At 43.5% G+C, this 13,206-nt stretch overlaps 1 protein-coding gene across 2 annotated transcripts; it reads left to right on the plus strand.

Annotated features, from left to right (window-relative positions):
- The first annotated feature begins 891 nt into the window (after positions 1–891).
- On the plus strand, positions 892–12,993 carry khdrbs1b (KH domain containing, RNA binding, signal transduction associated 1b). Of its 2 annotated transcripts, XR_003797272.1 has the most exons (11): positions 892–1,300; positions 4,193–4,317; positions 4,992–5,108; positions 5,348–5,494; positions 6,114–6,253; positions 6,368–6,572; positions 6,800–6,867; positions 7,104–7,162; positions 7,743–7,930; positions 9,911–9,983; positions 11,332–12,993. XR_003797272.1 is itself a non-coding variant. In XM_029248170.1 (9 exons), the coding sequence occupies exons 1-9, from the start codon at positions 1,207–1,209 to the stop codon at positions 7,847–7,849; spliced, it is 1,062 nt and encodes a 353-aa protein (XP_029104003.1). In that variant the 5' UTR covers positions 892–1,206; the 3' UTR covers positions 7,850–7,931. The 2 variants fall into 2 exon arrangements, 1 of the variants encoding a protein (XP_029104003.1); XM_029248170.1 differs by lacking the exons at positions 9,911–9,983; positions 11,332–12,993 and having other exon boundaries at positions 7,743–7,931.
- The last annotated feature ends 213 nt before the right edge of the window (positions 12,994–13,206 follow it).

Raw genomic sequence — 13,206 nt, forward strand, 5'->3', positions numbered from 1 at the left:
AGAAGAGTGCCTGCTAAATAAATGTAATGAATGTAAAATTATCCAGCTGTTTAAATGGGTAATAATTGTAAATCGCTTTGAAAAGTGTCAGGAAAATGGTTCTTTAACGTGAAATTTGCCCCTTGAGACAGGCATTAGATAGGATGTTACCCTCATCGAACAAACGTGCATGCCAAGCAATTATGAAACAGTTTTGATACATAATAATGTATGAAACATGTGAGAAGAAACACCCATAATAATGTATGAAACATGTGAGAAGAAACACGTCTATGCAATATTGCGGACGATTTCATTCAGTGCCGTCCTGTACATGGAACATTTGTACCACTAGGGGGCAGCAAATAATACCATCATGAGTCTATAAGCAAGCGCGCGAGCACACACACTCACTCACTCACTCACTCACTCTAGCTGGCACTTTAGGTCTGACAAAGTTTTCGTCACATTTAATGTGACAGGTTACCGTTGGAAGTGTGTGACTGTTTCTGTAGCCACTCGTGTGTGTGGGGCTGATGACGCAAACTGGCAAAGTTAGGTAGTAACAATCAAGAAAAACTTTATCAGATGTGTAGAAACGCATCAGTGCAACACCTTTAGAAGTTTGAAAATAGGGTAAATAACAACAATATTTTTGGAAAATAAAGTATTGAACATTTATCAAACTAAAAGTCGCTCTGGGTACGGTTTGCAAACCATTATAACACGTCAAAAATAATATTAATAATGAGGGAAGAATACCAGATTAGATGAATTCGTAAAGCGACTTTGACAAACAAAAGTAATAAAAACAAAATCAGCGCTGACATGAGGTGAACTATCAATGCGATCACTGAAATCACAAAAAAACCAGCAACTTCCGCTCGCCAATCGAAAGCGTACGGTTAGCCCTGCGTCACTTCCGCCAGGCGGGTTCTTCTCGTGCGTCGCTGGCTTTTGTTCTTCCATTTCCGAGGAGCGCGAGAGGAAGCCGCCAACGGCCATAACGCTGGTAAGGTCCATAGTGGCGATAGCGGCCATAACAAGCAGCGCGGCGCGACGAGTCGAGTGCAGCGCAGACCCGCGGAGTCGCTTTCCTGCTACTCAGTGTCGGAGGACGCGGCCCGGTGTCGGTGAAAGAGCGGAAAGTCGCTAACCGGAGAGGAAGCGTCGGTTCCACTTTTTTTTTCCCAGCCGCCTGACGAGAACAAGAGAATCGAGCACAAGATGGAGAACGAAAGCAAGTACCTCCCCGAGCTGTTGGCCGAGAAGGACAGTCTGGACGCGTCGTTCACTCACGCAATGAAGCTCCTCAACGCAGGTAATCGAGCGGTATGTCCGCCGACTGTCGCGCGGTGCGTCCCTGTCTCGCGCTGGCGGCACTGAGGAGGACAGGAGGAGTCAGTGGGGGTCGTGCACTAGAAACTACTTGGGGAAAGAAAGGAGTCGCGTGCGCATGCCATCTGGTTCGGTCCAGTGAGTGTTCCGGGTGGACGCAGACTTTTTTATTTTAATTTAATTACACACACGGTTACGTGCTTCAGTTGGGAATGACGGCGGACCGCGTCGCCCGGTGGCGTGGCGTGGGGGTGGGCCCTGTTGCAGGCGCGAGACTGGCGCGTTCTGCGGTTTTCACCACGTTTACCGCGCTTTTTCGCAGGATTAACCCGCTTATATAACCATGCCGCCGCTCCCGGGCTTCCACAGACCAGTCAGTGTGTGCGCGGTGAGCCGCGTCGGTCGGGCACTTTGTCCGTCACGTGCTGAGCAGCCGCGTCTCTTCTTTGTTTGTCGCTTCCTGCTTCTCGGTATGAGACGGTTTCACCCCCGACAGGGACAGGATGGACTTCCAGCAGGTGTGTGTGTGTGTGTGTGTGTGTGTGTGTGTGTGTGTGTGTTCCCCTCTCCCCAGCGAGTTGCGTGGCAGTTGGACTGAACACCGTTGCTTTACATTTCAGTTTAGATAAGTGAGTCGTTTTATTTATTTAAATGTAGTCATAATGTCTCCTGCGCCTTCCAGTGATGGATCTGTGCCTGTTTGTTTACATTTACTTGTGTTTCTATGCATATTTGCAGGGCTTCTCTCAGCCTCTTTACTGTAATTTGTTGCTCTCTGGCTATGACTGTGTTAAAATGCATTTGTTTTTGCCCCCAGTTGAACACCCTATTGGGTGGATTCTCTGGGTACTGTGTGTTTATAGATCAGTGTGTGTGGCTGTTGTTGAGGTTCTTGTTTGTTCACCTCGACATCCAGTGCAGTTATTCTATTGTAGCTGAGAATACTTCTGGCTTTATGCTGAAAGCTAGTACATAACTCCAAGTTTCTTAACTTCTGTTATGTGCGCATTTGAATCTTATTTTCGGGTTGGTGTTCGAAGGTGGTCGCCGCTGCTGTGGTAGCAGAAAGGAATTTGTTCAGTTTGACAGACTCCACTTGCACTCGCATGCATTTTAAAATAATGGAGTTATTGATTTGCCGTCCATTAGCGAACATTTTAGAGCCACATGAGTAGGCAGGAGTTTGTGAACTTCAATTTAAAAGCCAGTACTTTGACATGAAATGTAAAGTGTGTGTGTGTGTGCACATGAGGTCATCCAGGACCTGACTGCTGCCCATCAGTGGTCCCATCATGTGGTTAACACCAGATCCCCAGTTAGGTTGGCTGTCAGTGCTCTCCATTCATCCAGAATCCCTTGCTGCAGGCACAGATGCACCACCTTGTCCAGAGTGTTTCTTGTTCTTTTCTCTTCTGGGTTTGGCACCCAAGCAACTGGATCGTAAACATGTTCCGAGGGGGCGTCTTCACACATTTCTTAAGCGTGCAGAAAATCCCCTTTGAGAACATCCTCATCCTTTTTTTTCCTATGGCAGTGTTCAGTAAATCTTGATTTGCTTTCTAAGATGCTTTTGCTTGACAAACTGTCTGCTATGATAATTTGCCAACAGGATTAACTGTTACGATCTGTCATTCTGATGGAAAAGTGCTGTTGTGGAATGTGACGCAGTCCTGCAGTGGCTGGCCTATTCATAGGACATTCAGAGGTGCTCTGCAGAAGTACAAATGATTACATTGACTCTTCTGAAACTAATCAGACATTAACAAGGTGGGTTCATTCCAATATCTATTGAAAACTGGATGCGATTCCTCTCAGCTAAAGCAACAATTGCCTTGGTGTGGTACTGATGGGAAGGGGTGGGTAAAGAATGACTAGGTGTCTGTGCCCACCTTTGGGACGAGACGGTGGTTCATGTGGCAGCTCGGGATCAAGGGGTCTGCTGACTTCTTGCTGCCCATGTTGTTACCACATGTGCTCATTCCGCTGGCTGTCGAAGAGTCAGTCAATCTGAGATTTGAATTTAAATACAAGATTAGACTTTGCTTGCATGTGCAGCCAAATGTTGACCTTGGGGGGGGAGACACCTTGTTTAAATACCTGCATATGTACTTCTGTTTTTAAAGTCTCTCTAATTGATTAATCTGAAATAATTTCTATGGAAGACTGTTCACTGAAAGCTTTTGTGTTGTGCTTTGTCACTGGTGTCAATATAAAGTGGTATTGTGTATTAAGCAGACCCTGGGAGAATTTGGTGTTGCTGCACTTGTGTTCTTTGAGATGAGTCATTTAAGAGTGCTAAGCAGGCAGCCTTGTTTCCTGTAACAAATGCCAAATCCCTTTTTTAATAACATTTTTAATGCCTAAATGAACTCTCCCTGGCTGCAGTAGAAGCAGATTTGGCAGCGATCTCGGCTGGGGAAAGCTCATACCTTGGCGAGTGCTTTGCGTTTGCTGCTGCCCATCAACTTTAATTTGTGCAGGCTGCCTTAATGTGGTGGCATATAAATGCATTTTATGACGTTCTTTGTTATTCAACAAGGTAACAGATTCGTCGGCCGCCTTTAAAGTTTTCATCATGGCCTTGTTCTCATCTCTTATTCACATCCCCACAAAAAAATGTTGACTTGGCAGTAAAGGAAACTTGTAGTCCGTTTCTGCATGATAAGCAGTGTTCCGCATGATCTGTTCTCTGGCAAGAATGGAGTTAAATTATCCTAGAAGCTTAGAGTCTGGCGTGCTTTCAAAATGTAGCATAAAGGTACGAGGGTGTACTTAAGCATTACTGCTGCTTATCTTGATATATAGGGTAGCTTTGTCACGTCTTAACTCTTCTCCTGCCTCTCACACCACACACGTTCTTGTTTCTCCTATTCAGAAATTGAGAGGATTCAGAAAGGCGAGACAAAGAAGGAGGAAGGCGACACCTATCTGGACCTGTTCACCGTGAAGAATGTGAAATTGAAGGAGAGAGTGCTGATTCCTGTCAAGCAGTACCCCAAGGTGAGTGAGGCTCTGTTTGCCGCTGTGACAGGGGCTCGAGGCTCTCGTTAGTGCCCATCTGACCTTTTTGTCCATTGTCGCTCTTTGGCTCGTTATCATCCGTGATGAAAAGTGATGAACTGACTTGCAGTTAGAGGCTGTTTGGAGCTGTGGTTTTCCCCCTTCTGTAATGTAATCTACAATGACCTGAAACTATGTCACTGGCTCATTAAACAATTTGACAGTGTAATTGTCTTAAATGTATCTAATTAAAGTTAGAATAACATTTCAGATTTCTTGTGATAAACATCTCACTTATGTGGGTTATGACATGGCTATTGAATGACGATGTGGAACACATCAGCTGCTTTCAAATGCAGTGATTAATACATGTATGTAGCAGATGCTTTTCTCCAAAGTGACTTCTAGGGGATACTATAGTGTCATCAGCCGACACATTTTAGCCAACACACAACTTAGTCGTCAAGGTGACTTACACTGCTAGATACACTACTTACACTGAGTCAGTTATCCATACACATACTCGATCACTCTCACACTATATGCATTAATACGCACTGGTTCGCACATGACTGTTAATTTCGTTTAACCTTTGTTTTAAAATCTTCTCATAGATGGCCTGTAGTGTTTTCCTGCTTTGAGCTAGCATTCTGATTGTTCTTGTCCTTTTGCAGTTCAACTTTGTTGGGAAGATTCTGGGGCCTCAAGGCAACACAATCAAGCGTCTCCAGGAAGAGACTGGTGCCAAGATATCTGTCCTGGGCAAGGGCTCCATGAGAGACAAGAACAAGGTGAGCTTGGCTGGGTTTTCTCTCCAGGTTGGCTGTGATCAGTTTATGTATACATAAGGACATTTTGGATCAGTTTTTTCCCTTTCACATCATCTACTTTAGCCATCATTGAGCCTGTGTAGCAATAATGAATGTAGACTCTTTGACCCCCTTAAGGCCTCTGTTGGGGTGTAGTTCAAACGTGCTCCCGCAGGATGCCTTGGATTACCAATGGACCTTTGTCTGCTTTCTCCTTAAAGGAGGAGAGTCTGCGTAAGAGCGGCGAGCCAAAGTACGCCCACCTGTCCATGGAGCTGCATGTATTCATTGAGGTGTTTGCTCCCGTTCCTGAGGCCTATCTGCGCATGGCCCATGCAATGGAGGAGGTCAAGAAGTTCCTGTTTCCTGTGAGTGGAGTCTTTCTGTTTGGGGCAGAAAAGGTCTCAGTGATGGGAAGGGGGTGCCAGTTTTACAGCGTGTACTTCGGGACATTGCGTTTTTTTCGTAATGCTGTGTAAGTGAGAGAGGTAACCTCCAGGTCAGTTGAAGTGTGGGCAGATGGTGTAAATAAGTTGTTTTGCTGAAATGAGCACTTTTGTCTGAGTTGCTTAAATTGGTGCTAAGCAGGGGACACAAGGCACATCTGGAGAATTTTCTTTCCCCCTAGATACAGAACCTATCACTTTACAGTGAGGGTGGCAAGAGATCTGCAGTAAATCCCCCCAGTGATGAATTAAGAGGTTAACTTATGCTACAATAACTTTTTCAGGTGTCATTGAAATGCATCGAGTCTTGGTGTTCTTTAGTAATACTTTGACTGTACTTGCCATGCCAAATGTTAGGTTTGGTGGTGAATGGGTGACTGGAATATAGGGTTGTTTTGTTGGTGGAGCTGTCATGTATCCTTGCAAATGTGTGTACAATTTGAATGCAGTGTCTTTAACCCACAGCTCAATTTCATCCTTCTGCTGAAAGCAGGAAGCCACTGACTCGCTAATTTACGATCTTTCCCTCTTCAACTGCCAGGACATGATGGATGATATCTGCCAGGAGCAGTTTATGGAGATGAGCTACCTGAATGGAGGCCAGGAATCTGCCACGCGTGGCCGAGGAGGACCCCCAGTCCGAGGACGCGGAGCCCTCCCGCCTCCATCCCAAGCAGCCAGGTAAAATGTGAAAGAAAATCCTGTAAAATGGAGAATGATTGAGAGAGTGATTGTCATGATTGGCTGTCCTCTTTGGGAGTTCTTATAGGCTCTTTCACAATAATCTTTTCCCAGGGGTAGAGCCTTGCCGCCCCGTGGGGCCGCACCTCGAGGCGGACCAGCGAGAGGCTCGGCTGTGCGGGGTGGCCCCTCTGCCCGAGGTGGACCCCCTACCCAGCCCACAAGGGGCGCAGCAGCAACACGAACCAGACCTCCTGCCCCAGGTCCCCAGCGGATGCCCCCACCGCACCCGCCTGCCCCCGAACCCTACGATGAATACGTATGTACCTTGTCTGCGTTTTTTGATGCTTTCTCCTGTCTTTATACCTGCCTGTTGGCGCTGCTTAGCATGGTGAAGCTGTTAATTATTAATGTACTTCATAATGTGTCTTTGTGTTCATAGAACAGCAGCTTTGCTTTATATCAGATGTCATAAAACTAAATGCATTTTTTTCCTCTCAACCCTCCAATTGTGCAGTAACTATTTGTTGCCACCTTCTTTGTCAGGCATATGAAGACAGCTACACAGAGCCATCTTATGAGTCATATGACAGTTACTACACACAGCCACAAGCGTAAGTCATCTGAACATCTGCCTTTTTTTTTTTCCCCTGTAGTGGAAAAAGTGCAAGAGGTTTTGGGGAACTGACCGGTTCATGAGCTACATTTTAAAGGTCTCCCTTAAGTTTGTCATCTTGTTAGTGTTTGGCTCAGTCGGAGGTCAGTGTGCATTGTCACCAGGGACATCTGTGTTTCTGCAATGCGAGTCAGTTTTTGCCAGTGACTTTAAATTCCTTGTGTTCCGTTGTAGAGAACCAGAGTACTACGATTACGGACATGGTGAGGCCCAGGAGGTGTACGAGCCCTATGGTAAGCCAACACTGTTCTAATACTTTTTGTTAGGGGTTCACCAGCAGCTTGTTCTTTGTAGCAGAATGTGATTTGTTTTATAGATAAGGTCCAATATGTAACTACAATGTTATGCTTTAACCAACTTTTAGATTTTTTTTTTTTTTTTTTTTTTTTTTTTTAAAGACTTTGGCTTCAGAGCAAGAACATCATGTGCTGCGTAGGATACTTTTTAATACTTCAAACTGGGTACATGCTCAGAAATGCTATAGTTGGTCATTTTAAACATGTCCTTCATGCCAGTGATTTTAATGAGTAGGAACTTAAAGCCTTTCTTGCATGCTAGTTCCACCTTTGTGAAATTCATACTTCAGTAGATTCTTGAACAATGTATTTGTCTTTGAGACTGTTCGAGGTAGGCTTTTAATACTATAAATTTGGTCCCATCTCATTTGGCTATGAGTTCAGTTTAACAGGAAGTACCTTTTTGTGTCACTGTATCCTAAGGGGCAGGTTGTCTGGAAGTTTTAATAGCCGTCTTGGGTGCCTAATGGCTGGTTTAAGTGGTAAAGTGTATGGGCGTGTCCCATCTCGTTCATAGGTCAGGATGACTGGAATGGAACACGGGCTGCTGCTGTTCCTGGGAAAGCTCCGCCCTCAAGGACAACTAAGGGGGCGTACAGGGAGCATCCGTACGGAAGATACTGAAAGGGGCAAACAAACTGAGTTGTCATGTGTCCCCAGCAACTGTCTCCTACGGCAGCTCTCGCTTTAAGCAACCAGACAAAAGTAATTGTCTTTTTTTTTTTTTTTTTGCTGTTGGTTTTTTCCTACTACTCTTGAAGTAATTTTCTGAAAAACCAACTTGTGTTCGTCAAGAACAAATCGTTATTTTAGACCTCTTAGGAAGTTGACAGGTTAATTTTCGTTTACCAAGCTTTTAGTTTTGCTTTTAAATTTCTTCTTCCCTTCGCTTTTTTGCATTGTTGACAAACTCTAATGGTTGACTAAAAAAAGTTATCGCATACAGTTCAAAATGTGGACAGTGAAAAGTCAAAAGGACTGTGTAGCATCTTGTTAATTTTGAAGTTAACATTTTAATTTGTTGCTTAAATTAAGTGGCAGTTGCAGATTCCCATTTAGGCTACATTTCAAAATTCTGCTATTTACAAAATAAACATCTTAAACTTGATGTAATATAGGAAAGAAGCATTAATACAAGTGACTGAGAACAAAATTGCCAGCAACTTAATGTATTCATCGTATTTTAAATAGTCTTAAAAGTTGTTCATTTAGAATTAGCCTAGGATTCCAAATTTGGATTGTGATTTAAGGAGTTTTGAAATATAGCCGTTAGGCACTGTTGAGATGGTCTGTCCTAAAATCCTCAACTTAGTTTGGTCTGTTCATTGGATTTTTTTTTTTTTTATTATTTTTAAACTACCAGTCAAAACCTGTTTCTGTTAACCTTTGAATTGAATGCTTATCTTAAGCTAGGTTTGAGATACAGGAGTTTAAAATAGATGGCAAGCACAGCTTGTGAAGGATTGGGACAAAAATCTCCACATTGCCTTCCTCCTACAAAGGGATACTGCAGCTAAACCCAACTTCTTTGTACATACTTAAAACTTTAAAACTGTATATTGCCATTAATATCTGTACCCTCACCATAAAATTGCAAAATGCTACTTGTGTAAGCTTGCCTAAATAGGTAACTAAATATCTGTCCAAAACTGTTTTGCACCGTTTTGTCAATAAAGCCTAGTTTGTTTTCTATCAAATCTAAACTTGGTACATTTTCTTTTGTTTGTTCTTAAAATAATGAAATACTATTTTTAAATAACTTTAAATAAATCATGAAATCAGTTCATCTCTGAAAGCAAATATTAAATTTAAATGAATGCATGTAGTTTGAAGAATTAAAAGACTAAAGGAAAATGTTAAGATGTGATTGATCCTAAAAGAGCACAACTTATTCTCTTCTCTCTTTCTTTATATAAAAAAGGATCTAGAGGTAAGACCTTTTATGTCCCCTATAAAATAAATCTGAACGACTTAACCAAGGTAATGTGTTAGACGGAGGCGGTGAGCGCCTGGGTTTGTGAACTTGTGATCTCCCTCTTGACAATGTACTGTTAGTCTGAAATAACTGAATTTAAACAACCAAGTTTAGCTTGCAGGGCACATACTTTGGCGCAAAGACGTGTTGGCTGCTTTTATTAAAGAAAATTATCGCAGTGCAAAGGAGAAGGATTGCTTAAAGCTAACGCACATCACAAAAAGGTAACCCTAATCCTAAATCTGTAATTCAGTAGTGTTTTATATTTAAACTGCTAGTAACTGCGTGTAAGTTGTTTTTATTTAAAAGTTACTTAAAAAGTAAAAGGTAAAAAAAGCGCAAATAAAAAATGCAGTTAAAGTTGTTATCAAAATAGATTAATTGTGCACTAACATTAAATATAGCACAGAACAGATTGTAATGCAACTCTTGCTAAAAAAAAAAAAAAAAAATACACATGCCAAATCTAGTCAAATATCTATAGCCCAGTTAAGCTGCTGCTACCTTTTCTTTTGCTTAATTTGTATAAATGTTTCCCAGTGTTATATCTGAAGTGTATTTGAACTGTAATTTTTTAGTCAATTATAAGCTTGAGTTGCATGACTTTGCTGTGGAATGTGAGCTTTGCATGATTTTTGTCAACTTTACAATTCTGCTGCGTGGATGTTTGCACTATCAATGTTTATTTTCATTTTTCCCCCCCTCCTCAGGCAAAAAATATTAGTCGACAGTATGGTGGACATTGTATGGCCTTGGGCAACTCTTGCTGAGCGTCTAGAAGAGGTATGTACAAAAGCGAACCTGTCTGCCGGAAGTGGAATTTTGAAATAGTAATTTGGAAACCTGCTGCTGGACTTTTTTTTTTTTTTTTTTTTTTTTTTTTTTTTTTTTTTTTTTTTTTTTTAAATGTTAAGTGCTGCATTCCAGTTTAAAGTAAAAACATTAGTCATTTCTGGCAAAAAAGACAACTTTCCTTAGCTCTGGGGGAGAAGCTCAACTTTTTTTTTTTTGACAGCAGCACATCAGAATGTTTCCTTTTTAACTTTGATGGTTTGTCTTGGTGGGAGGTGGTGTGGCCGGCTGGGGTGTCTCCCAGTTCTGGTGCTCGTTTACCCGCTTGCATGAGGATATTGATTCAGTATTTAACACCTGAGAAAGGAGAGAAGTTCCAAGTCTTAAAGCCCTCGGAGTAGAAACTCAAGAGAAATGGTTTGTGGATGTTGTTCGACATTGTGCCTTTTGAAGGAGTGCGGTGGGTACCAGTTGAAAGAAACCTCCGGCTGTGGTTATGTAAGGTGTAATGCAGCTGTGTTTCTCGTTTCCAGCCGTGTGAGTTGGCTGGCTGGCTGGCCTCTCTCACCCTAAAGGGCTGATGCTGGTATTGCATTTTCGTAAAACGGAGCAGGGGACCGCAGTCTGTCATTCGCATTTGGTTCCGTTATTAGCCCAGTGTTTTACGCTTTTAACTAGCGGCCTCCGGTGAGCAGGCTGTAATTAGTGCCTTGGCTCCCTGCTTCACTGCAGCGGCTGTCTGGAGAAAGACTTGTGATAATTCCAATGTGGCATTAGAGTTTCCCCGAACAGTGTAAAAGCAGGTTGGACCACGCTGATCAAAACAAACTGTGCTGAGTAATTAACAAATCATTCAAAACATTTGTTTAATTAGGAGACCGTGTGTTTTGGTAAACGTGACCCATTTCTGAAAAGGTGACCTTTAATTCATTTGGCTTCAAATTTTTCAATCGGTATCTTGAGTATCTTGTGTAGATCCTGTCAAGACTGCAATCTGCAGCGCTTAATTTTGTCAGTTGCAGAAGTTTTGTTCAGGTTGATCCTTACTCGAAAGATGAGGCCTTTTACTTTGAGTGGGAGGACAAATGGCCATCGTTCACCAGTCTGAGATGTTCTGTCCTTGGGTGTCATGTACAGAGAACCCTTGACATCTCCTGAGAACTTGGCTGTGGCCTCATTTGTCATAAATGTCGCGCATTCCCTCGCCGGAGGGCCATCTAGCACTCGTGTGCCTTTGGTCGGAACCGGTTAGCGGTCCGCCTGCTGCACGTAGGAGCTGGTTTGCATAGTCAGGCTGCCACTGACATTTGACCTGTGACTGTGACAATCTTCTCTGCAGGCGGCGTGGGCGTAGTCCAGAACAGCCTGAAAGGACAAGTCCCGGTTTCTCAGCAGAGTGGCAGGCGGAAGAACTGCCTTGATATGTGGCTGCCCTCTATGAAGACAAAGAAGTGAAAGCAGGAGATGTTCCACTTGCATGTATTAGAAGTGTTGGCTCTGTAGGTAGTACATGTTGGCAGGTGTGGCTGTGGGAGGAGGTGGTAAATGGTGTTTTGCCCTAGACAAGGCTGTGCCTGAGTGTGTCTGCTGAAGGGATGAGATCTACGAGATGAAGTTTTTTTTCCCCCTCCTTTTATCCCCCCACATATCTTAGCACTGTTTTCCTGTACATCTTACCAGAGACGACATGTCGGAGAACTTCTGACCCCTTTTTGAGTTTTTATCTTAGCTTCTGAGGAAAAAAATAGCTGTGAGGATCAGAGCGCCACCTGTCCAGTTGGATCTGTTCTCTGGCTGTAGAACAGTTAAATGCTGCAATGCCAGTGGTGGACGAGACTCTGGATCCACCGAGGCTTTCTTTTTCTTCTCTGGTTCTGCAGCAGTCCCTTCCTATGGTGGACCACGCTGTACAGGCTGAGTCTGCCCATAGAACACAAAAGGGTTACATGTGCTGTTCATGCTCCATGCGAGCTTATTGCAGTAACTAAGACCACAGTAACGGGTCATAACTGAGAACTGTAAACCCCCCATCTATGATCAGGTGCTCCATCTCCAGTCTCCTTGAGGGACACCACTCCAGAGGTGTCAGTGCTTTTTTCATTGCAGCTGCTGGCTCTGTCGTCTTCAAGGAGCAAAACGTACATCCAGTTTAAAGGGGGTCCAATGCTTATTGTTTCTATTGTATAGTCTTAGATTTGCTTTTTTTAATGTTGAAAAGCTGGGACTCGGTGCTGTTTTCCCTCACATACCACTGGACTGTAGGCACCGCCAGCGCGGGTCTGCTGTGGGCTGAAACTAATAAAAGGAATTCTATTAACGACGCAGTGTGATGCCGGCCGGTTAAAGGCACAGCCGTGCGACCAAGCAGTTGCCAGTTGGGTTCAAGGACAACAGAGGTCCTCTGAGGCAACATTATTCCCTCCTCAATCCAAAAAGCTGCATAACACAAAACCGCTAGTAGTACAGGAAGATGGTTGAGTATTGCATTCTTGCATCACTCTGCTTTACTGCTAATTTGATTTGGGCGTGCCACTCCTACAAATTAATGCAAATGAGTGCCTGTTTTGCCCCCAGGGTAATGGAGATTGCCTTAGCCGCTGCTGCAGCAGCCCATGGTATTATGTACAAATCGTTTATTGCTGTGGATTTAATAAGCATTACCTGCGCAAGATCCACTTAGAAACTGGAAATCTGGAAACAGCTGTCTGTCAGGGCCATAAATGTGATAAAATTCCATAAGGAGTTTAAAATACTTTTAAAAGAAAACCATCTTATGTGTATAACAGACAAGGGAACCTCTGAACTGCTGACAACTCTGCAGGAGCACAAGCTTCAGCCCAGGTCCTGTCTGCAGGCCCCTCCAGGCTCTGGACTGGAGTGCTTTAAGGTTTGCTAGTCGCCTCACATGTAAATCAAGTGTGTTTCAAAAAAAAAAACTTAAACTGGGTTTCCACGGCTGTGAGAACTGGATTTTGCAGCCCCTCCTTGAGAAAGTTATAAATAATTGCACACAATAAATGTCCTAAATGCTGTTATGGTTTCTGTGAGGTGTGTTACAAAGACATCCCAGATGGCTGGTGGAACCTAAACGCTTGCCTGTTCATGGATGCTTCCCGGCACATACGCTCAACTGAAACTTTTGACACTAGCCAAACGTCCAGCATAAAGCAGGCAGAGCGTGTGTCTTGGAGTGGGTGAGGTCGCCCTCAGTTCT

This window comes from Scleropages formosus, chromosome 23 (assembly GCF_900964775.1).
Source record: "Scleropages formosus chromosome 23, fSclFor1.1, whole genome shotgun sequence".
Classification (NCBI taxonomy): domain Eukaryota; kingdom Metazoa; phylum Chordata; class Actinopteri; order Osteoglossiformes; family Osteoglossidae; genus Scleropages; species Scleropages formosus.

Excerpts from the sequence above, each read along its gene's own strand:
- khdrbs1b (XM_029248170.1), top strand. The coding sequence starts at position 1,207 with ATGGAGAACGAAAGCAAGTACCTCCCCGAGCTGTTGGCCGAGAAGGAC. Across the intron at positions 1,301-4,192 it reads AATGAAGCTCCTCAACGCAG|AAATTGAGAGGATTCAGAAA; the intron begins GTAATCGAGCGG and ends TCTCCTATTCAG. Across the intron at positions 5,109-5,347 it reads CCATGAGAGACAAGAACAAG|GAGGAGAGTCTGCGTAAGAG; the intron begins GTGAGCTTGGCT and ends TTCTCCTTAAAG.